The 24,090-nt window shown below is 43.8% G+C and overlaps 2 protein-coding genes and 1 long non-coding RNA gene across 6 annotated transcripts in view; 2 read left to right on the top strand and 1 right to left on the bottom strand.

Moving 5' to 3' along the window:
• The first annotated feature begins 1,814 nt into the window (after window positions 1–1,814).
• LOC144087357 (uncharacterized) lies at window positions 1,815–12,577 on the top strand. Its single transcript, XR_013304707.1, has 3 exons — window positions 1,815–2,119; window positions 2,206–2,519; window positions 12,494–12,577. It is a non-coding gene; the product is annotated as an uncharacterized LOC144087357 (long non-coding RNA).
• Window positions 4,089–23,412, bottom strand: LOC144087356 (uncharacterized). 4 transcript variants are annotated; one of them, XR_013304705.1, is made up of 4 exons: window positions 23,206–23,412; window positions 18,219–18,333; window positions 10,970–11,084; window positions 4,089–5,443 (listed from the first exon to the last, which is right to left on the bottom strand). XR_013304705.1 is itself a non-coding variant. In XM_077617808.1 (4 exons), the coding sequence occupies exons 1-4, from the start codon at window positions 23,166–23,168 to the stop codon at window positions 5,408–5,410; spliced, it is 303 nt and encodes a 100-aa protein (XP_077473934.1). In that variant the 5' UTR covers window positions 23,169–23,412; the 3' UTR covers window positions 4,089–5,407. The 4 variants fall into 4 exon arrangements, 2 of the variants coding, with proteins under 2 accessions (XP_077473934.1, XP_077473935.1); XR_013304706.1 differs by having other exon boundaries at window positions 23,341–23,412; XM_077617808.1 differs by having other exon boundaries at window positions 23,132–23,412.
• ccdc80 (coiled-coil domain containing 80) overlaps window positions 21,723–24,090 on the top strand; it is a 31,825-nt gene continuing 29,457 nt past the window's right edge. Inside the window, exon 1 of the mRNA XM_077617793.1 lies at window positions 21,723–21,791. The gene's annotated coding sequence lies outside the window, so the exon portion shown is untranslated. The remainder of the gene's footprint in view (window positions 21,792–24,090) is intronic.

The raw sequence follows: 24,090 nt of genomic DNA, 5'->3' as shown, positions 1-24,090 counted from the left end.
CGCGAAAGAGAGAGAGGCTAAATCAGTTGGCAGGCCAGAGGAAGCACTGTCATGTCCAGGAGGAAGTGTGAGTCAGTGCTCGTACATTCTTGGTGGCTGATTCAGCGCAGCACGGGAAGTGGGAAACGCTTACTGCCGGCCTTTAACGGCAGGCGCAGGGGAAAGAAGCTCGTCTGTGGTCGCCTAACCGTGTCATCAAAAGGGGAAAAAACCCCGCTGGCCTGGACGAGCATTTGCTAACTGTGCCTTGCACAACGTAGCGTCTTTTCCACACCTGAGTAGAAGTCCGTCCGGCCCAAAAATGCACTACTGAGAGGAAAATCGTAGTATAAGTCGTACCGGTTAGCATGTCCGCCTCGCAGTTCCGAGATAAGGGTTTGGCTACGGGTACTCTGTCATCAAAATGAATAAAATGAGAAAATAATACTGTTTACCAACCTGAGTAACATTTTTTTCCATAGTATTTAACTTGTTGCACGCCATTGATTACGATAGACGTCCAATTATTTTAAACATGAATACTCCCAGTTGAGCGTCAGTGACTAGATGTCATATCCAACTCACATTCACTGATTTCTTTCTTCCAGCAAGTACTCTTTTAATTCAACATGGTTATTTTGTACGATTTGAAAATGCAGCAAATATTTGTCAGTAGTCATTCAGTCTTGTTGTGCTTCCTCACTTCACTTTAACCTTGCACTTTCAAATGAAGAGTGCGGCCCTGTCTTTGTGAATGTGGATTGGAATTTTTTTGGTCGCCTAGCAACAGGGTGCACAATACAGCACGCTTTTTATGCAAAGCGAGTCAGTTGGATGTATACGTACGTACGAGTGTGTGTGTGTCCACTAATAAGCTGAGTGCACTTTTTCCACTGTTGTACATTTGCTGTACTTTCATGTGGAAACCTGTCACGCACACACACACACAAACACTCACACGCACACACATAGCGCACACATACTTCATTCACAGAGGACAGCACTTCCTGATGTTGCATAAGCGCGGAGAAGATGAAGAAGTTGAATGGAAAGTGGCGATAAGCAGTTGGAACACGAGCAGTGACCGTGAACGTTCCACGGGTGCTAAAACAGGCTAGAAACATCCTGTTTGCACACCGGACGAGGTGATGTCATCCTTGGCGCCAGGTCAAGGCCTTCCCTGCTGACCTTAATGCTATCACAAGTGCCGACCTACATTTAGCAGACAAATGCCAAAAAATCACGTTATGCTAGCCTTCATCATCCAACCGTCCTTCGAAAAAACGCAATCATTTTGAATTCAGAAATAAAAGTACTGCATACTGCATACTTGAGTGTAATTGTTTAATATCATCGCTTGGTCAAACACTGCTCAAAAACTGCTCTCGGTTCAAATCCAGATCAGTCCACCTGTGTGGAGTTTGCATGTTCTCCCTGGGCCTGCATGGGTTTTCTTCGGGTGGTCTGGTTTCCTCCCACATTCCAAAGACATGGATGGTAGGCTGATTGGACACTGTAAATTGCCCCTAGGTGTGAGTGTGCCCTGTGATTGGCTGGCCACCAATTCTGGCCCAAAGTCAGCTGGGATGGGCTCCAGCACCCCCACCCCCGCAACCTTTGTGAGGATAAAGCGGTTCAGAAAATGAAATGAAAAAAAAACGCTAATGTTGAAAATATGACTGGTAATTAGAAGACTAAAAGCTTAACACCAAGGACAATAATTTGCCATCAAAATCAATCATGTTTTTTTTCTACATTTAATATGTCCTGCATCGTTTTTTATCTTTCACTGCAGCAGATTTATATTTTGACTTTATTATTTATTTCCATGTCCTTGCAAAACTTTGACGCCGTTCGTAATTAAAAAAATAATAATGTTTTTCGGCCCTTTCGGCAACCCGTATTGCGGAATCGTTCTCGTACGGACGCCATGTATTGGAGAGAGGATGACTTGACCCTGGTAACGCTTCGTTTTGGGTTTTAATGGCCAGAATAAGGGACATTAAATCGGCGGGGTGAGCACGAAGCCACCCGGCCGCTTGATGCAACCAATTATTGTTGTTTTGGGGCATGTTTGGATTAAAAAAACGATGCATCTAACGGCGTTCTGCACAGTTACCGTGCCCACCTGAGACTAATTGTAAGCGGCTCCGCGCACAAGGAAAACCGGCGTCTCAAGCGAAATGTAACTTTGGATTTTTTCCCCCAAAAATGTGGCATTCTTAGGCGGATTTTGGCATTTATTGAGCTGCATGCCAATAAACTGAGCATGGACGTCTGGAATTGAGAAATCTGAACTTCATCGGGCTCCATAAAAACCTCCAACCGTGAGGCAGTTGCCCTTTCTCTCCCGGCCGCCCGAAGGTCACCCTTTTCGGGCTGAAGGACTCAAAGGACCGGGGCGATTTCCCCGTTCTCCGCAAAACATAACGTTGGCTTTTCAACACAAAATGTGGCATTTTGAGGTGGATTGATTTGATTGATCCTTCCTTGAAATGCACTGAGAAGCGATTCAACTCTTTTGGGAGAAAGCTGTATTGGTGAGTACAATATTTTTATTTCATTTTTCACATTTATCGTTTTGTCTGTTTATTAATCCATTCGGTTCATTCATTGTTGGAGCATATGCAGTGTCATTTTATTTCACTAATAATAATAATAATCATATGATACTAAATAATATATTTAAAGTATATACAGTACTACCCAAAAAATTGGAAAATTAAGTCATATTTTATTGAGCCATTATGCACAAACTGTACTATCTTAATCAGTTTGTTGTTTAAGATTTTTCATTTTATCAAATCCTAAAATCCACAAACTCAAAAAAGGTATAGAATGAATAGCTTCACTTAACTGCTGATCTGACTAAATGAGTCATTTTCTGAGTAGTACATATGTCTACATTTATACGTAGTTGTCAAATATATTGAGTAATTATATATGAATAATATGTAATCCCTGGCAAAATGTGTCATTTTTGCATTTAAACTACCAAAAAAACTGCAAAGTAAGTAGGAAAGTAATTGCTTGAACTCAAGCATCTTGTGCGGCCCATTGTTTGGACACCCTATGTTTTGAGGACTGAGGAATTTTTGTAATGCATTTTTTTTTTTAAAATAAAAAAAGCCTACGTTTAGCGATCCCAAAAGGCTCTTGGTCAAAGCGTCTGTCAGGCCGTCGACCTACAAGGCAACGTTCCACGCGTGTCATGCGCTCCTCATTGCGCAGTCAACGCAATAGATCCCCATGACGACCCCGCCGTGTCACACGTCACTTGACGGCGGGTCGCGGCCCGTCCGTCCACCTGTCTAACGCTGACGGCTGACGTGCCGCCTCTTTCGCTCACGGCCCCGCTGCGCCGTCAGCGCTTTCCCGGCCCCCGGAATCCGCCTCGATGGCTCGGGGGAGTGAGGTGGGGGTAACAGTAGTTTTTTTGGTGTGATGGATGGTTGGAGTGCATGTCTATTGCTGATAAACTCAGTTAAATTCGCAGCACAAGGATGATTGGACGTCAAGCAGGGTAAAATGGGATGGAAGAAAATATATTCACCATGCAGTAGTTGTAAAATGTACACAGAGTCTCAGAAAATTGTTGTCTTGGTTTGATTTCCCTGCTTGTGTGGTGGTATATGACTTTTTTATTTTTTTTATTTTTTTTTATTGGTGTCGCGCTGAGACAACTCCCTGCTGAACGGACTCATTTTCATCTTCTGTTGTTCTTCTTGGGCTCAGTTTTTTATTGCTCGCCGGCCTCGCCTCGTCCCCTGTTTTCTTTTTCGGAGGACGCTAGAAACTCTACTGTAATACAACCAAGCAAACAACAGGTTATATTGGTGTGTGAAATGAAAAGGTGATTGTTTCGGACAAAACGCTCGTGTTTCATAAAGTGCGCGTGCCGTCATTGTCGCGGCGCTAATAAGCAGAAGAACGCGACGGCGGTTCGGAAACCTCCTGATAGACAAACGCTGGCTTTTGTGCTCCCCCCTTGACACACATTTTCTGATTTTGCTCCCTTATCAGATTTTGCCACCAAAGCTTTTTTCTGATAGACGGGTCTATCCATTTTGACTACATTGTCCAATTTCAGACAAAAAAAGCACCAGTCATTGAAGTAGTTTAGCAGTTTTATTGAAGCACTTGTTCATTCAAACGACATCGTAACATCCACCTTACCTTGCCCGACGTTCACCCATCGGGCGCCGATTATATTGCTAGCCAGAAACCCAGCAGACAATGTAGCTGTAGAATTGTAGTACACAGAATTCTACATTGTATGCCAGGTCCAGGACAAAGCAAATGGGAGGTTTTTGGTCTGCAACGGCATTCCCGAGAGGAAGGTTGCCGGGTGGGCCGGGTCGCCAGAGACCCAGTAGCCAGATGTAGCTGCTGATGGTAACACAGGATCTACACTGCCTACTGAGCAAATGACGACGGCCAAGTGGGCGGGTTTGCGGACCATCCGGTCGGGGCCGATGGGGGGCCTGCAAGGGAAGAACGTGGTGGTGTTAGTAAAGATGAAATGATGAAAATGACACAGTGGAAGCTTAAATGCATCCTGTGTTCTGCTGCACTTCTCAGCTTGAACGCTAGATGGAGCTCGTCCCTTTTAGTCATTTGTTCGGCTTGAATAAAATGGATAGAAAAATGAAGGGGCGCTTTAAAAGATTTTTGGGGGGTGAAAAAGATCAATTTTTGCCGTACCAGTAGTTGCGGTCCGCTATAGTTAATCCCTAACTGAACCCGGGTGCTGAGCCGGAGTTTGATTTTTCTAAAAGTTTGCACACCCCTACTTAGCTTAACGCAGTTCAACGCAGCTCCCGGCCCGAGGGCGGGGAAGGAAGGATATGGGAGATTACCCGCCGACCGACATCTCCGAGCGCGGCGGTATCGGCGGCGGATTCCTGTCATTCTTTCCCATTATCTCCGGCCTCGACGCATAATGGAAGCGCTGAGCCGCGCTTAATAAAATATTGTCGGCGAGCGTAGGTGAGGAGCCCCAAGCCGCATACCTGAGAGCTCGTGACCGGCCGTCAAATGACCGACCGACGGTCACTTGACTCCAATGTCGCTTTTATTAAGCGGCGGACGTCTCCGCGAACGACACGCATTCCGCCCATTCCTCGGTCACGTTGTGGCTGTCGCGCGAAGGAATGTCCGAAAAAGCTTATCGAGGAATGCTTTTATGCCGGGTTCGGAGCCGACCCTCTTTTTTTTTTTCCCCGTCTCCGACCGTTCGATCCTGATACTACACTTTTGCATATTAAAAATTGAATCAAAATTGACATAAAAGTACATTTATATCAGAAACTGAGACCTAAGTGTTTGTTTTATGTTTGAATGAAAAAACTTAGTTAGATGTGTGCAACAAAATTGATATTATTATTATTCACCTTTCATGAAGGCCGAGACCGATCATCGGTTCTCTTCACGGGACTTCTCTGGAACTCTTGACCGCTTCGATCTGCAAAATATGACAAACGATTGGTCATTCTAGAGGCCAAATGTGTCATTGCCACCTTAAAAAAATTGAAGAAGCCAAACTCCATTGAGCCAAAGAAGAAACAAGTAGAATTTCATATCCACTCCAGATTGTTTGATTTAAAGCAATTTCACATTTAGTTTTTCCACTCCTAAAAATACTGAAATGGATCCAATACGAACCCTAGTTGGTCAACATTATGAGTTCAGGTGTGATATTAACTGGAGCAGTTTGTGGAGGCTGAGTTGGCTCACAGGAAGGAAAGAGATAAAGTTGCTAATCTCTTGGCAAGTCTTATCTGGGATTTTTCTTTCCATGCTTTGGTGAGGCTGACACCTCCGTTGTGCCGGCACATGAAACAATCCTATTTTTTTCTTCCCGTTGGAAGTGCCGCGTGGAGTTATGATAGCGGGCAGAGGTCGAGGTTCAACGCTGAGCGGCAAGCGTGGAACTAATACATATTTGAATATACGTGTACAAAATTATATACTAAATTTGGGGCTAAAACCCTACTAAAACCATCTATCTTACCTGCCTGAGGTGGCAACCCACCTGCCCTAATTTTGTTTACAGGATCACCGTACAAAAGTTCGAAATCTTAAACGGAAGGCAGCAGCCTGCATTAAAAATAAACTAACATTCGTGTCAAAATGGCTGCTCCCTTAAGAAAACAACATTTCACACGATAGCGGAAAAAGTTCACATGCCATCTGTGCAGAAGAAGAAAATGTGACACAAAATGGCCGCGCCCATGGCAGAAAGCAAATGACATGAAGCAATTTTGATTTCCCTCATTTATTTTACCCCACATAATCAAAACGTAACCTCCCCTTTCGGGCAGCTGTCAAAACGTAATGTGCTGCCCGAAAAGAGTAAGATTTACTCGCGTATAAGCCCTACCCTTAAAATTGCCTTAAAATTGTTGAATTTGACAATTTCTCGCACATAAGCCGCCCCCCGAATCACAATTTTCACCTCCATATTCATGGTTTTAATAGGGAGTACAAATGTGTTACTTTGAAGGGAAAATCTTAAGAAAAATCATCGCACGTGGTATTTCTAAAATACTGTATGAATCAAAAGCACATTATTAGGGTCAATATAAGGAAGTTAGTCTCTGGGTGCAATAACAGCATGAGATACACATTACGCAGGTATCAAGGCTGATATTTTAACGATCGACCGCAAGACCTTCGATCAGCCTTAACAACTATTGGGACATTGTCTTGCGTTATGGCGTTTCGTCTTTGTCACCTTGCAGTTTTGTGCATGTCGTTTTTTTAATGCGCATATAGGCCGTACCCTCGCCTCGGCCAACCTAGAAGACCCCGTTTTCTGTGTGTAAAAAAAGAAGGGCCAAAAAACCCCCATCATGATTGGAAAGCCAATCCATGATTTTGCTATCTCCACTGCATGAGGACAAACGAGCGAGGCGAGGCCAGGCGTGCCATTCCATTCCGTTCCATTCCATTCCATTCCATTCCTGCCTCCACTGGGCAAGTCTATTCCTAGAGTGTGGTGAATGGCAGTTGATGTGGGTTTCCTCTGAGCTGCCTGCAAGATGACTGGCCCGACCACATCCACCATTGGCGCACACCCGTTTGCAAAGTGACAACTGCGATGGCGTGCGCGCCCGTTGCGGGGGGAAGCAAAGAGGAAGTGAATCATTACCCCGCCTGAGCCTCAAAGTAGGGGGCCGGCGACCGCCGGACGGGTATGTGCGCGCGCAAACCTATGGTGCATTTTCATTGCGTGGGTGTGCGTGTAAGATGGGCGAACTGGGCGTGGATGCATTCCCTTTCTCCGCTACAAATTGAACGTATTCGTAAACCCGGAAGCGACTCTTGACTTTAGTTAAAATGACTTTGGATATAATTGGATGGTAAGCACCCAATTCCAATTTGCCCTGCCTAAAATCAACAGGAAATGACCCAAAATTTACAGGAATAGGTCCAACATCCGTCAAAACGGATCGGTCGCCATTGAATTCACTTCATTGACCAAAAATAAACCCAGTTGAGATCTATTGCCATAAATGCGGACCACCAACCAACCAATCTGACTTTAAAAGGAAAAGCCTTTTTTTTATCATGACTATCTTAAAATTATCATGATTTTACAAGCCGCCGCGTTTCTGCCGCCGTGATCAGCAAGCGTTGAATAATCGACCCGACTCCAGTCAAGCTGTTCACTGATTACCTTCCCAAAACAAAAGGAACATCTTAAGAACAGGCCGCCTATTCTCACGCCACTTTTCCATGACGCGCATTCGCCGCGGCACTTATTGGAATTTAGAGTGGGGCCCAGGTAAGGGAAGCTATGCCCATATATGAGCATAGGAGGAATCGGGCCAGGTGCACGCCCGCTCTAGCCCAGCCCGAGACCGCCATCGCCGACTTGTTGCTGTATAAACAAGGCAGGCGTCACGCGGTCGGCAGAGTGGGAAAAAGTCAGCGAGGAGGGCTCTCGTATCATCGCGTCTCGCCATTGTTCTGCCGCTGAGCACACTTTGACTTGCGTAACGCCACTTTTTTTGGGGGGGGGGCTCAAACAAACTGAAAAACATGACCTCCGCGCGGCCTTCGACGTGTGACGTCGAGTTAAAAAAATGTGGGTCAAATGAAAGGCCGCCGTCGGTAAGTTACGGCTCGATTGTTGCTATGCGATGACTCATCAAAGTCGACAGAGCAAATCGCGAAGGTCTTTTTTAACAATGTCATAGTTAAAATAAAGCTCCCCATTAATAGGTCACCCAAAAAAAACCTGACTTCAGCTTGGTCCTATTCCATTCTTAAATGTTCTTAAGGTTAAAATTGTAATTGAAGTCCTTCACTCCTAAAAAAGTGGAAACAGACTCCCAGGATAAGTGGTTAAAGAAAACATCTCGTACTACATTTAAACCTTTCCAAAAAAAAAAGCAGGAAATGAAGGGACACTAAAGTTGTTTACGTTTTTCCCCCAAAAAGGTACTCTCTATTTTTCATCATTTTTCATTGGCTGAAGCAACGTCCACGGCTAAAGCCAATTGTAGTTATGGTACAAAACCCTTCAACTTTATTGACACGCAAAAAGAATCCTCCTATAAAAATGCCTTAAATGAGTTTATCACTAGTAGACGCCCAATTCTTTTGAACTGGGAAATAAAGGGACATTTATTTGCTGGCAACCTTCATAGTTGAAATGGATTGGACTGCTTATGCTGTTAATCTCAACCAATGAGATTACAAGGACAAATGCAAAAATACTGCACTACTTGGCACTACTACAACACTCAGACTACTCTTGGTAGTAACAGAGGGCCATTATTAACAAGATCGACAATAAAGTTCCGGTATAAATGTCTGAATTGATACAGGAATCCCTCGATTATAGCGTCTTCACTACTTCCCGATTTTTTTCCACTATTAATTATTTAAAAATATATATATTATCAAAGTATATATATATATATATATATATTTTTTTTTTTTAAGTTTATAAAAATGTGAAAATCCACCCTGAATCTCGTAAGCAGAAGCCATTATTGCTACTAGGACTCAGCACTGGGGAAAAAAAAATATAATAGGTGTAGACCCCACTTTGCGATTTTTCGACCATGTCTGGTCTACAATAACTGTGATATTTGAGGGATTACTGTACTTTTATCCTTTTTAAACCCCCCAAAATGAACAACCCTATTCAATATATACAGCTCACCTGCTTTTAAAAACTCAATATAAGCCACTGGGTTCAAAGCCAAGGGGAAAAAAAGTAGCATCTTTTATAGTCTGAAAATGACAGCAGTCCATAATTGAACTTTGAATTAGTTTCCCAATATTGGCCGAGTTTTCAGCACCAATAGAAGTCCTTTTCTCCCAAGGTATCAAATAATCATCAGGTATCGCTTAACATAAATCTTATGTATTTCCTTCTTATCTGGTTCCGGTATTATTTTGGATGATTTTTCATCCGTTTTAGGCCGATTAATTGAATGGAGATTTCCCTTAGCCCTCCTCCCGGCATGTGTGGCTGCAGGAAGGCGTCAGGCCTGCTTCCTGCCAAGTAGGACAGGACGGGACAGGACGGGGCAGGACAGGGCAGGGTTCATTCCATAAGGCCATGTTGATAAGGCAAAGGGGGGTGGGAGTCGAGGGGGGGGACAGATTCCACGCTAATCTCACGGAGATTCCCGTGATTTTTCTCCCCTCCAATTTCCCATTGCAAAGTGCTCTGACAACAGATTAAACGTGGCAAAGCAATCTGCAGAATTCAGCAACGAGTGCTAATCCAAGATAAATGATAGACTCGAGTCAATCTATAGCAGGGGTGGGCAAACTATTCCACAAAGGGCCGCAGTGGGTGCGGGTTTTCATTCCAACCCATTGAGAGAGCACCTTTTCACCAATCTGGTGTCCTACAAGTGCAATCAGTGGATTGCAGTCAGGTGCTTCTTGTTTTCTGCAGAAATCTCATTGGTTAAACTGTCTGTGCTATATTGGTTGGAACAAAAACCTGCACCCACAGCGGCCCTCGAGGACCGGTTTGCCCATCCCTGATCTATAGGAAGACAGCTTGATATTCCAGTTTTTCAGGAAAACGTTGCCCTACATCAGCAAATGCTGAAAAGATCATTAAATATGGCCGCACAACAGGCTTAAATTCAGCTGCTGTTCTCACTAAAAGACGCTTGTTGAAATCAATGTAGGAACAAAAACAAAAACAAATATCCACTCATTGCAAAAACTCAATAAAATCACAAGCAAGAAGCCTTTCATTATATATATTTTTTAACAAAATAGCGATATTCTACACACTTTCATATATGTATTAGAAATATTAGAAATTAACTGTTAAAGTGCAATGAAGGCTTAATTTAAGATTATTGTGCGGGCCATGTTCAGAAATATTTTAGTCATTTGCTGCAGGGCAATTCAAAGTGGGCCGCAGGCGCCATTTGGACACCACTGCCATAAAGTTGCAAAGCGGCGTTCAGCTAGCCCCCCCGCCAACCCTCGCACAAACACAAGCGTGTCGGCCAATCACACGCTGCGTCCATTCATAAGTAGTCGGAGCTCTGCGATATGACCAACGTTCGCCCCGCCCCCTACTCCGGTCGCTTCATTCATGCCGGAGAATGAACGCTAACGTGTGCCAAATGTGGGGTAGAATGAGACGGGTGGGTGGGACGCCTTTTTGGGGGGAGGGGGGGGGGGTTATGGCCGCTCAGCGTGACTGAGAGAGGAAGCGACACCTCCTTCTGTCGTCTCGAAAGTCCGAATCAGTTCCTAGGCTCAATGTCAAACCGATACGGCGGTCACATGACAGCGGATTCCCCGAGACGGAGCGCCGACCCGCACACCAAAAGCGAGCGGCAAACCCTCTCCGGCCCCTCCGCCTTCATCTTGAAGACCCCTGCTCTCAAAGTTTAAGCCTAACTTGGAACATATGATAGCCATCAACAGCAGCGTGCATTCTTTTTCCTCCGCGGGTACTTTTTGAAACCCCCTCCCCTCCATTTCTCGTACTCACCCAAGCTTCATCGTCCATTGGGGAAGGAGACCACCCATCCCTGGATTTCCCGTCGCCGTCCCGTGCGCCCCTCTGCCTCCGAGCGTGATTCCGGCGTGGCTCTGTAAACTTTTGCCTGATCCATCGGTGGGCGAAAGAGAGAAAAAAAAGAGAGAGAGAGAGAAGACGCCATTGGGTAACAAGTTCTCACCCACATCCACGTATGGACAAATCACACGCGCTCTCTTAAAAAGAAAAAAAAAAAGCAAATCTTCACCCGTCTGCCTTTTATTCCTGCTCTTGCATTCTTCTGAGTGTAATCAGTAACAGACAGACACACACACACACTCAGAAATATATATCTATATATTCTGTGTGTGTGTGTGTGTGTGTGTCCCTCTGGGCTAAAGGTGCTTTCCCAGCGCTCTGGAGACGTCGCAGCCGTTAAAAGTCTCCCAAGTAGTGCTATCACATGTTTCCTTTCAAACTCCCTTGCTCGGCCCCCCCGACACACACACACACACTCACTGGCTCTCTCACGCATACACACACGCTCCAGCACTCTTTATAGCGTGGCTCTTCAAATGAAAAAACAAAAAGGGGGGCAGGCCGAGGGGAGTGTCCTGTTACACGGCTCTCAATCGAGGTTAGAGAGAGGACATCCATTGAGGAAAAAAAAAGAGAGAGCGACGAAGGAAGCGGAGGAGAGGGGAGGGGAGGAAAGCGTTGGAACGGGCGGGGGGGTCCAAACTGGTGGGCCGCGGGCCATCGGTGAATCGGGGAGAAATATCATTGAACATGGCACGCACAAGAAGCTACAAATAAGCTATACATCGTCGCACTTCCCATCTTTAACACTAGACGGAGTTACTCCCTTAAACAGGGCCTCTGGGGTCAAAATCATGCTGTGCTGTAGTAGCAACATATTTTTCAAATGAACTCACCACTAAGTGGAAAAAAAATATCTATAAGTCACAATGGAGTCTAAATCGCATTTTTTCAAATTTGATTTGACATTCCACAAACAAAAAGAAATGAAATGAGACGACTTAAGCTAGTGAAAAGGAAGTAGCAACCGATCCAGGCGTTGACCTGAAAACAAGCCGGGGTTCCCCGACATCCTGCGCCCGGCCTTCACCTACTTCCTGCCATTCTGCGGACCCCGCCTATGGAGTGGCGCTGGGCCGCGCCCTTCTCCACCCTCTCGGGGGCCGAGGGTGGGAGCCTCAAACCTCCAGGAATGACATAGCTGCCGGCTTACTCACACAAGGCCGCGTGACTCATCAAAGGCAAGGGCCTTGCTGCTTGCTGCACCCATCTTACACACACACAGAGACACACACACACGTTGCCACGCATGCATACACACTTCAACGTTCATTCATAACTTTCAAATCCAAACCCTGAGTCACTTCCCAGGCCATTTGCCCCAAATAACTACAACTGTATTTAACCCCAACTATCTGTTCAAATCTAAATGTTTACATTGACATCCCCCCATTGAGAAAGACCGATTTAATTTCATTTTTATTTTTATCCTTTCAGGAAGGGTGGTCACTTCAGTGAGCTGTCATTCAAAAGTTGACTTCTAAGACCTTTCACCCATTATGGAGAAAGTGACTATTTTTGGTAAGTTAAAACCATTTTTTGACTTTTAACTTGAACAAATTGTATAATGTGATAAACCTAGCTCTTTAGATTTTTATTTTCTTGACTTATACATTTTATGAATAGTTTGTTTTATTAGTGTACACATTAATTTATAGTATATTAAAGTACTGTGTATGTATTTTTGCAATATACCTCAGGATTATTTTTGATTTATAGAAGAAATAATGTGATGTAATCAATGAAGCTGTGATTTCCTTGAATTTTACATTGTTTGAAAAGTTTGTTTTAGTAGTGTACACATCAAACTATAGTATTTATGTACTGTATATGTATTTTTTGCAATATACCTCAGGATAATTTTGTCTTTTTTAGCCCTTCACTAACTCTGACAGTAATGGACCAATTATAAAGGCATTGTTTCAGTGCCATTGACAGGGTTTGACGTCCAATCCAGTTTGACTGGTCAGAAATGGACGTTAATAGCAGACAATGAGTTCATACTTAGAAATTGTTTCCTTTTACTTGATTCCCACCCTCTGAAAATGACATCATCGGGCCCAATTCTACTAAATGTCGATCAAGAGCGATAAACTCTAATTGTATCTTCAGCCGAACATCTTCCATGAAGACAATCGATACCCCAAATTAACGTGGTCCCGACGTGTCCTTCGCTTCAGTGGCGTTAGCGCGGGCCGCCTCGTGGACTCTGTGGTTGGAAGGCGTCTGCGATCGAACGGATTTGGGCAAAAAGCCCCAACCTCCGCCGCGTGATGACATGAAAGCAGCGGGTGAATCACGGCCCGTCCGTCGCGTGTCCGTCCAATGAATGAATGGGTCTGTGCGCGCGTGCGGCTCGGCGGCGGCGTCGGCGTCGGGTCGGACGGCGTTCCGACGGGGGATGACATGAGTGAGTCAAGACCGCAGTGGCTCAAATGACTGCCAAATAACATCAGGAGTGCAATAAACACTCGTCTTGTGCCTCTCATTATTCGCCATTCAGTCGCCAGGCGGAGGATTTTGTGCAAAATAGACACAAGCACAAATGGGAATTTTTTTGTTATGGATTACTACTCTACATTCGCCAGTCGGTAGATAACCCGGGTCACGTGATCGGAAATCGGCTCAATCAGATCGTTTACAGAGGATGGAAATCGGGTGAAAAAACATCAGGGTTTTACATTGTAAGCATTATTATTATTATTATTTAAATTACCCCATTGGCTGGCTTCCAATTCATTTTGCCTGGGAGACCTTTCAGTGGCATGAAACCCCCCAAAAATGTGATATTACAAAAATATAACGAGATATGTATACAATACATATTAACACTACTTTTAGAAATTGATAAAAGGTCTTTTTTTACACTCCCATTCGGAATTGGAATGAGTTTATCACTCGTTGACTCAACTTTAAAAACAATAGCCGCTTAAATAGAATAAACCAGGACAAAAAGAGCACTTGGCTGCCAGCCCTCCCACTTCAAACAGATCAGACAGATAGCAGCCAATGAGCTAAGCATTCCCTGACCATGCCAACATAGCAATTGTTCAACTAAGTAGGAGTAGTTGTTTAACCCCCCAAAATAGATAAAGAAATGCCATATCAGTACAGTATTGTCATTAGCCAGGCAATCTAATGAACGCTAGTCGTTCTAGAATAAGAGGCATTTTTTTTCCCCCTTTTGGAATGTGAGTATCAGTCCGTTGTGAGAGCTGCCTGCTTGCATTCTCGGGTGGTTACAAGGGTGGAGATGTGCATTTCAACAGGCGGGGGCCCTTCCTTCATGTTGCCACACACACACGCATGCGCACACACAATCGCACACATACATGCACACACAATAGAGAGGAAGTTGGGGATTCCTGAGATTCCTGTGGACAAAAAGGTGTGAACCCGGGCAGCCAAGAAGCCTGGGAATTCTGCGGCCCGGTGCTCGGTGGCTCACCATTTAATGGGCAACAGAGGTGCCGGTGACACCGCCGCCGATAAACCAGACTTTCAAAGATAAGGTCAAAGAATTCAAACAACGGAGGTAAAAAGGAAAGGAGGGGCCAAATGTATAGAAAAAGTCAAGGTTAAAATTTTCAGGAGCTGACAAGAAACCATTCCAAAGCGAATCAATTCCCAAGTCTTGTTGATCGGCGATTTTTTTCAGAGTCGTCACAAAGTAAAGAATGGCATTTACAGCAGAAAGCCTTGGCAGTCGCCCCAACAAAATCAGTTCCCAAAAGAATTGATCTTTTGACAATTGCCAAAGAGAAAGCGTCACCCAATGAAGCCAACGTTTGCTCAAGATGCTAGCTTTGGTATTTAGAGTGGAATTGGGAAATACACACGTCAATCCCCTCGCCAAAATTTGCATACGGAGCTTTGATCGGATTGGTGAAGACATCATGCTAATTACTACTGCAAATGTCAGTCATTTGTGTGTATATGAAACAGTACATATTTTTTGGGGCAAATAAATTGTGCCGCAAATAATAGGGTAGCAAACAAATGACCCATAGATGTTTTTATTTACATAAATTAGTTATATATGTTTAAATGATCAGATCAGAAGATCAAGTCAAAATGGATTCCACCCCATTGAATCGTCCCTATTTAAAACCACCAATGAGCAGATTTTGAAACAACTTTGCAACTCGCTCCAGTCCGAATTAATGACGGCAACGTGACTCGTGTGAAGGAACGACACCCCGCTTTGTCCGCCCCCTTTCCTCTTCCTATGGGAGGCGCGCGAGGGAAAACATCCCCGGCGAGTGAATGAGCGACTGTGCTGCCTCGCTCGCGGGACGCCAAAGCGGCGAGCGCTGCCAAGGCGGTGAGGGGTCACGCCGCCAGGAATGCGTGATCTCCGTGGATCGCGCCGTCGCTCTCCGGCACCCCCGCTCCCGCGCGGATGCCCCAGGGCCACCCTCAATGACCGATGTGGCGTTCAGACTGGTGTCGGTACAGAAACTGCTCCAGTGTGCTACGCTTGGAATTATTTTTGCAGTAATCCCTCGACTATCGCGGTTGATGTAGAACAAATATGGTCGTGAAAATAGAAAAATTGCAAAGTAAGGTCACTCCTGATTTTTTTTAAAAATAATTAATAGCGGAAAAAGTAGTGAATTCACGATAATCAAGGGATTACTGTATTTTGCAATGGACAATCAAAAGAATTTCCAATAAAATGAATTGAGGAATTCATAGTTGGGGTCTTTGATCCTCATTTTTGTTCTTTTTCAAAGAACATTCCAAAGTTTCTCTGCTCTTATGTTGAAGTCGATTTCCCCAAATGCATTGTCACTTCTCCCAAACAGTCTTAACAGAGCCACACTTGTTTGAGCCTCACATGAAAGTCACGTCGAGGGTGCGCGGGACGGGAAACGACTTGTGAAATTAGCTTAGCGCGTCCCCCCGGCACCCGCTAGTCCCCCTCCCTTATTATTTTCTTCAATTAAATGTGAGAAAAGGAAAATGATCAAATCTCTTGTTCTCTATTTTACTACTAGTCTAACGTATATTGTTGTACAACTCCAGTGCGTCATGTATATATTTTTCTCTTTTCATTGTGCATTCTTTGGGTGGTGCGACTTATATATCGACATATAGGGTGAATTCAAGAAAGCAGATTTGTTTTCTTTTTTTTGTGCAGCACCAAAAAAAGGTTACAAAGAAATTCATTTGACATAAACTTATACAGTGAATAAATTTGGTCACACAACTATTTTAGTTGGGATTTGTTGGCTATTTACTTATTTTTTACTTCAAGGTTTGTTTCAATAGTGTCTAAATAGTCTTTATATCTATACATTTTTGCATTACACTTACGGATCATTTTGTTACCTTAACTTATTAATTGGCATTTTGAAAAACAATCTTTTTTTTCTTTTTTTAGCCGATTCCAATCCTCTGAAATTAACGTGACTGCGCCCGATTCCAATCCGATTTTTGATTGGGGTCTTCCCTCAATTTTAACATATCACACTTGGTATTAGGACGTTCATTTTCGACTTTAACGGCGGGCTAGAAACGGAACTCCGAGGACTCCCCACATTTTTGATTGAATCGAACGCTTGCCATGTGCCTTCCTCATGACGGAAGAATGTCGTAAAAGCTTGGCATTTGCATTCCGAGGCGACGCAAGCGGGAAAACGACTTATTTTCCTCCAGCGGCGTCCTCTTCTGTTGGGATGGGGTGGGGGTCTGACTCACTAGCGGCGGCCCACTCCACCATCACAAACACAGGAACACCGCCACTACAAGCGCGCACCTCTTCCTCCTCCGCCTCTTCTCCTCCCACTCTTGGGCTCGACCCCGGCGTGGGAGGCGGCCCGGGACCGGGAGAGAGCTCTGGGCGAGACGCATGGGCAACTGTGCCACGTCTTTTTTTTTCCTCTTTTCCTTTTTTTTTTTCCATGTACCCACGCAGGCATTAAGGCACTTCCAGCCCACACGCTGATTTTTAAAGCACCTCTTCAATGATGTCATGCGAAGGGAGCACGCAGGGGAAACACGTGGGTGTGTGTGGGCGCTACACCGGCTGACTGCGTGCGTGCGTGCGTGCCGTAGCTACTGTTACATTTCGCACATACCCACTCGAAAAAAATAGGACAAAATGTTTCATGCATTAGGAACACCTGCATGACCCATGTGCTAAATGATGCCTTATTTTAATATGGTTCACACCCTAGCATTAGAGGAACACTTTTTCTGACTGAATTTGAATTCTTGGGGGGGGGGGCAAAGGTATCATTTCAGGAATGATTCGGAATCTATCGGAAATCGCGCCTTTTTCAGAGGATCGGAATCGGGTAAAAAAGAAAAGAAAATGCCCAATAGCTCATTTTGCAGGATTGGGTAAGCAGGGTTATTCTCTGTAAAAGTTTATTTATGCAAGATACTCTGTTTAAGCAGTTTGTTCGGGTAAAAAAAAGGAAATGTCCAATAGCTCACTTTACAGGATTGGGTAAGCAGCGTTATTCTCTTCTCTGTAAAAGTTTATTTATGCAAGATACATTGTTTAGGCAGGTTGTTCGCCAGCTTATTTTGGTGATGCACAAATGGAAAAAAATGGATTTTTGATGGATTTTTTTTTCTGCTTGGTTGAAATCATCAGACTTTTGTGGCCATAGCGCTATTGAAATTGTGTGGACAAATTACATTTGAATGTAGTACTTTTCTTCCCTTACTTAATACATTTCCTGGGTATCAAGTCAGGCCACTTGAACCCGGGGTCACTTGCAAAAACAATGTCATCGGAACACGAGTGTCAACAAGCCTGTTAAATGGATTGGTGGAGCACGGGGGGTCACTAACTGAAATATTTTAACACTGAAACACTGAATTGTTGCTTTGCACATCAGCTTACGTTTGCCTGACTCAACCACACCCTCTTTACGCCCTCAAAGCGCCCCCCATATAGGCCCAAATTTAACCTCTCTGTCCATAATAAATACGGAAAGGAAGGAAGAAGGGCGGGTTAAGGAACAAGTTGTTCAAATTTAGCACCATTAAAATGGGAAAACTAGCATTTGAGTGATCATGTTTCATTGCCATTGATTGGTAATAGCGGGCAGATCTACCAGTTAAAACAAAATGCTGTTTTTTTGTACCTAATTTCGATTTCAAGTAGGGTGCGTGAGAGTTTATTTAACTTGCAAGTGACACTTACCAGCAGACGAAGAAGAGGCGGAGGAGGGGCACGGCGCATCGCCTCGCCTTGCGTCCCGTCCTGTCCCAACACTGTGATTGGCTGGATGTCACACATTGTGGGAAGGATGGCAGCACTGCGAAAGGGGCCAGATTGCTCATTAGAATATCTCACATTTGCGCGTAGGCGAGTATAGCGCGGCCCCGCCCCCTCTCCAGGAACACCGTGCAACGCCGCGCCAGGTCCCGACCCTCCAAGTCTGTCCACTACCGAGCCGGTCCAAGTTCCCAAAGTACGCGGCACCGTCAATTTTTTGTTTTTTTGCAGATAAAATGAACGCAAAACTCAGGGGGGACTTGGAAGAAAATTGCAATTCGGCTGTACGGAAATAGCTGTTTGTCTTCCGATTGAATAACTATTAAGAAATGTGACATTTTAGACCATCCAAAACTAGGGACGCCCCCAATTCAATTGGCCCGATCGACGATGAGTTAAAAAATGAATAAAAATGAATTTCTAAAATGTATTTATTTGTCATTTTAAGATGTATGTCCGAAGCGTTTTGACTGGAACGGCTGGCCAATGGCGTGAAACCATGATCACATCTCAATATCTCACTTTGATTGATAAACTGTTGTTTACAAGATTATTATATTCTAGAGCAAAATACCCAAAAATATTTTACCATTTTATTTGCTGTTGCACAACTGATTTGCATCTTTCTAACTTTTGTCCAACTCCGATTAGGAGAATATTCCAGTGCAACATTTCCGTAAATAAATACAGCAATTATTTTAATATTTCAATACTTTTGTAAACAAGTGTTGTTTCACTCTTTCCAATTGGGGAAAAATATGATGCAATATTGACAGGGAGCCCTAAAATGTACAGAAAGTGACCCTCAAACAACAGGAAATGATCTAAATGACCAAGGAAGTGACCTCAGAGTGGCCCGAAATATGCAGGAAGTGACCTGGAAAGTACCCCAATGATTGGAACTGTTGTCGACACGAATTGGACGTCGAGCGTCCTAGAATGACGATGGAAGAGTTAACATAGACAGGAGTTGATTGGAAATCCTTTTTTTGACGTGCTTCATCTTTTTAACGGTAAATGAGCACATATGCAGATTGTGTAGTCGTTCACTCAAAGCGAAAGCCAACAATGACGGAGATGACGGCGAAAGGGGAAATCCACCCGCGAGGGGGCTTTACCGTCCCTCCGCGCTGAAAACTTGGGGCTTTTCCACGTGCCTCGCTCTATTTTTGCCACTTTTCACACGCCTCTTGTCGCCATCGAAATGAGGTTTTCCGCCATTTTGAGCTCCGCCCCTTTTATCTGGTCGTGAATTTTAAACGTCTCGCAATGATACGTTCAAGTTCTCGTCAGCTCGTGATGATTTTCAACCGTTTGATGCACAAATGACGCTGTTAAAAAAGTGCGGGGAAATAGCATGGTGGGAAGGAAGCATGACGATAATAATTACTAATATTGTGAGACCTTTCATGTACGAATGGGGATTTTTTTTGAAGCATTATAGGGCACTTGTAGAACTGCAAGACGACCAATCCAGTCTAATGTATTGAAATGATGTAGAAATATACATTTTAAAAAATATATATAATTAATAATTTAAAGAAATGTATTCAATAAAATTATTGATATATATATTGATATATTTTAAATGACTAAAATTGTCGTAGTCGAGCTTTCATCGTCTTAAGTGTCAATTTTTAAAAGAGTTAACTACCCAAAAATTGTGAGAGTTAAGAGATAAGGTTCTTAACTGTCAAAAATATTTGGGGAATTTTTTAAAACATTTTTTAAAGATAATCAGACCAAAAATCTAAAATGTCAAATTTTGAATATATCAAAGGGTTAAAAAAACAACACCACTTTGAAGCTATTTTATCCCAAAAATGAATCATTGGCGATCCGACCTTGTGCTTGTTTCGCAATAACAAATTAAATACAAGAAAAAATGGATTCCGCACATAAATCAATAATTGAATGCGTTCAGCGATGGTTATTTCATTCCTAAAACAAACAGCGATATGAAAAGGGGATACAGAAGCACTAACGTGTAAGAACATAATAAATGGAAGACGAGCAAAATCATACCAATCGATGAGAAAAAAATTCTGCGAAAAACTGATGACGTCCTTTAAAATGAAAGCGTCAATCATTCTTATAAAATTGCAGAGAGATGACAATTTCATAAGATTGGACATATGATATGAATCAAAATCAAAACAAGGCTGGCATGATACAGGACAAACTAACGACTTTAGTGTAAAGTACAAAACAAAAGCACCAATTAAAGCTGATGTGAGGTTTTAAGGAAAAATAAGATGACAAAGATTCTGTGAAACTTGATAGAAAATAATCCGTAGAATGAAAATACAGTAAAAAATATGGTTTTAGATGTTGATTTTTGCAAAAAATAAAATAAAGTTAATGACAGGGTGCCTACTAAAAATGTATACGCAATGAATGACATGCAAGAGTTTAAAAAAAGGATTTAGATCCGTTTTTTTGTAAAAAAAAAAGACATTGAATGGATTAATTAGAAAAAAACCCATCTCAAGTATTCATTATTTCGTAATTATTATTATGACTGCATTTCTTTTCTTTCCTGTTCTGTTTCCACCCAAGTGGCGTACAAATCGTCTTAAATAATCCCCATTCCTCTCTGACAGAAATGTTGACAAATGAGCGGTCGCGGGTCACGAGAGTGCACTGAACTCGTGAATGCGGGAACACCTCGGATGACGCCGTTGTTTTTATTTGTATTTTTTTAACCTTTGAAAAAGAAGAGGAAAAAAAAAGCCGCACGCACGAGTGTACAGTGGCTCAAATGATTTTCCTCGGGCGCCGCTTTCCAACACTTATTTGTCAACTGGCTTCCGATCCCGGGAAGAGCATGTGAAGAAGGCAGGAGTGTTTTTCGCCGTGTCTTTGCCTGGGAATTCCCCTTTCGGAGCCGCAGCTGTACATTGGCCCGTGTGTATGTGTGTGTGTGTGCGTGTGTGTGTCCGTGTGTGTGTGTGCAAGTGTACGATTGCGAGTGTACGATACGCGGGTGTGTTTCCTCCCTCATTCCCAGGCTTCGGAGTTAAAGCCTCTTAAATGTCCGCCTTTGCCTTTTGTCCTCACGTTTCAGCTGAAGTTTCCCCGCATTCATCGGGGCTCCGTTCCCCCCCGCGTGCGTTTGTGTGCGTCTGTGTGAGAGCGCCAGCTCTGGAATGCACTTTTAGTTTGACAGGCGGCTCAACTGCATGCGTGGAAATGAGCCCATTAACCCTTTCGCTCACGACAAGTCAGAGTTGACCCTTTTCAAAAGGAACTCCTTTTATATCAGGACTATTTCATATTTTTTTTAATAATTATGAATGAAGGTGGAAATGATGTTAATACGAAGTAAATGAATGAGAAAGAATAAAGAAAAGGCAAATACACACTCATTACGGGCTTACGTACTACTTGAAAGTATTATTTTTTTAACAGAATTAATTCACTCTTGTCTTTCAGTGCCGTTGACGGTCCCTAATGTCCAACCGGAAAGCGCGGTTGCTACAGTGGACCAGCTCAAAAGTGAGTCTTTTTATATTATTAATCATGACTGTAGTCATAAATACATGCATCAATGAGTACAATGTTAATACAAACTGAAATGAATGAAATAGAATGAGTATGAAGGGAAATTACACGCTGATTGCCACCTCAAGTAACATTTGAACGTAGATTTAAAAAAATAGTATTAATTCATTCATTTAAACAGTCTTGGAACATTGGTCTTTGAGTGCCATTGACGGCGCTAGACATCCAATCCATTTAGACTGGGGGGGGGCCCGAATGACCACGCTAAATAGATTGGACGTCTAGCACTTTCAATTTTCATTGTGTGCCCACTTCTCCCTGTCAAAATGGATTGGACGTCTATCCCCGTCTTTGGACTCCAATGAATAAACCCAAAAGAAACAACCTAATTTGTGCCAAGGCCCCCAACCAAAACAAATTGGACGTCCAAGCCCGTCCATGGAAACCAATCAGTTCTGCAGGGGTTGAAAAACACACACAATTTGCGCACGAACGCCTCAACAAAACAAAAAATAAAAACAAAAACGAGCCAAACAATTTGGGTGCCTTTTCACCTATTTTTTGTTGCCATTTTGACATGCTACCTTTAGCCAATTGCGCAAAATCAACCTATAGAAAAGCACACACACACACACACACACGTGTACACACTTCAAATATGTGTTCTGGCTCTGCACCCACACACACAGCCAGCCAACCAGCCAGCCACCCACACACTCACGTGCACCCAGCCGCCCACCGCATCCCCTTCCCTCGCCACCCACGACACGCACACACACACACACACAATTCACACCGGGCATACGCCTGATCTGGTTTCCTTTTTAAGGGGAGGGGGGCCGCATTTCCCCGGCGATAAATCAAACACAAATAAGTGATAATCACATTCCCTACATATCTCTTACACCAGTGGGAAGTTGTGACTGGTTTTCTCAGTGTGCGCGTGGGTGTTGTGCAAGAAGAAGAGAGAAAAGGCAGAATGGGAACAAAGAGATCTGGGGCCAAGTCTCGCTCGCGCATTCCTCAGCCTTGCCAATAACCTACCGAGCGCCCTGCCGTCCTTCCCGACGCAAACGCCGCAAAAAACAACCGCCACTTCACTTTGAACAAAACGTCTCCTGCGTAAAAAGGCCACCATCGTATTCTCCTGACTGTAAGTCGCACCTGAGCGTCCCTCGCAAAAAGAAAAAAAAAGTCGCACTGAATTAAAAGTCACAGGCCAGGCAAACTGTCCCCCCCCCCCCACACACACAAATAAAAATGCGGCTTATAGCCCGGCAAATACGCCTCGACGGAGACGAACGTGCACCCACAGAACGGCGACCGAAACTCACACCAGGACGCCCCGTGACGTGCAATGGTGTCATCCATCTTGAAGGAGCGCTAAAAGTTTTGGCATGCGACTTACCGCCGAGCGACGACGGACGCCGCCGCGTGTTATTCGGCGCGGCGGAAGAAGGGAGGCGTTAGGAGAGAGAGAAGAAGGGTGAAAAGGGAGCGCAGCACGCGTGCCGTCCTTGCGGCGGTCAAGAACGCAAAGTACCTGAGCACATGGCGCGGCGCGACTTCCTCCACGCGCTTTTGTCTCTCGCCGCCGCTTCTCCATCTGCCTGTCGCTCAGCCTCTCTCCTCATGTCTTGCTCCCTCTCTCCCTCCCTCCCTCCCTCTCTCTATCTCCCTCACATCCCTCCCTCCCTCCCTCTCTCTCTCTTTCTCTCTCCCCCCACATCAAGCCACCCCCCAGTTGTGGAAGCAACTTGTCTCAATTGAAACAATTAAGTTGTCGCACTTAAAAGGCTTTGATTGCGCAATGCCTCTAGGCCATGGGGTGTTCAGACTTTTTCTTCCCGGCGCAAGGTCAGGGGTCACGGAGCTTTTTTGGCAACAGCGACCAGTTTTATGGAGGAAAATGACTGGCCACCCAATTTCTATAGAGCTATTTGCAACCGTATAATCATTCATGATAAGTATCCAAATATATCACAAATCCCTTTTTTTATTTAATTGTATAGCACCAAAATTAGGTTGCAAAAAATAATCTTATAGAGCAAATAAACAAAAAGTCCAAATCCTCTTTTTGAGCCTCTTAATAGCAAGTATTATGCTTTATTTTTCATTATAAAAAGGGGGAAAAGCATGAGATTTCTTCTTTTTCAATTAAAAAGCAGTAAATACTCAAATAGCTTTTTACATGTTTTTTTCCAAATTTTCAATTTTTAACAAGAAATGTTGGGATGAAAAAGATTAAAAAAAAAAACCATATTTTTGATTAAAAAAAACAATTCGCTCTAAA

The sequence above is a fragment of the Stigmatopora argus genome, chromosome 13 (assembly GCF_051989625.1).
Source record: "Stigmatopora argus isolate UIUO_Sarg chromosome 13, RoL_Sarg_1.0, whole genome shotgun sequence".
Classification (NCBI taxonomy): Eukaryota; Metazoa; Chordata; class Actinopteri; order Syngnathiformes; family Syngnathidae; genus Stigmatopora; species Stigmatopora argus.
Note: the sequence above shows the minus strand (reverse complement) of the source record. Positions and strands in the feature narration are given on the sequence as shown.

Bases quoted from the DNA above. Each gene is read 5' to 3' on its own strand.
- LOC144087356 (XM_077617808.1), bottom strand. From the start codon at position 23,168: ATGGATGACACCATTGCACGTCACGGGGCGTCCTGGT. The intron at 18,334-23,131 runs GTGAGTTTCGGT...CCCCTTTCGCAG, and splicing joins ACGTCACGGGGCGTCCTGGT to TGCTGCCATCCTTCCCACAA. The intron at 5,444-10,969 runs GTGAGTACGAGA...CATATTTTGCAG, and splicing joins CAATGGACGATGAAGCTTGG to ATCGAAGCGGTCAAGAGTTC.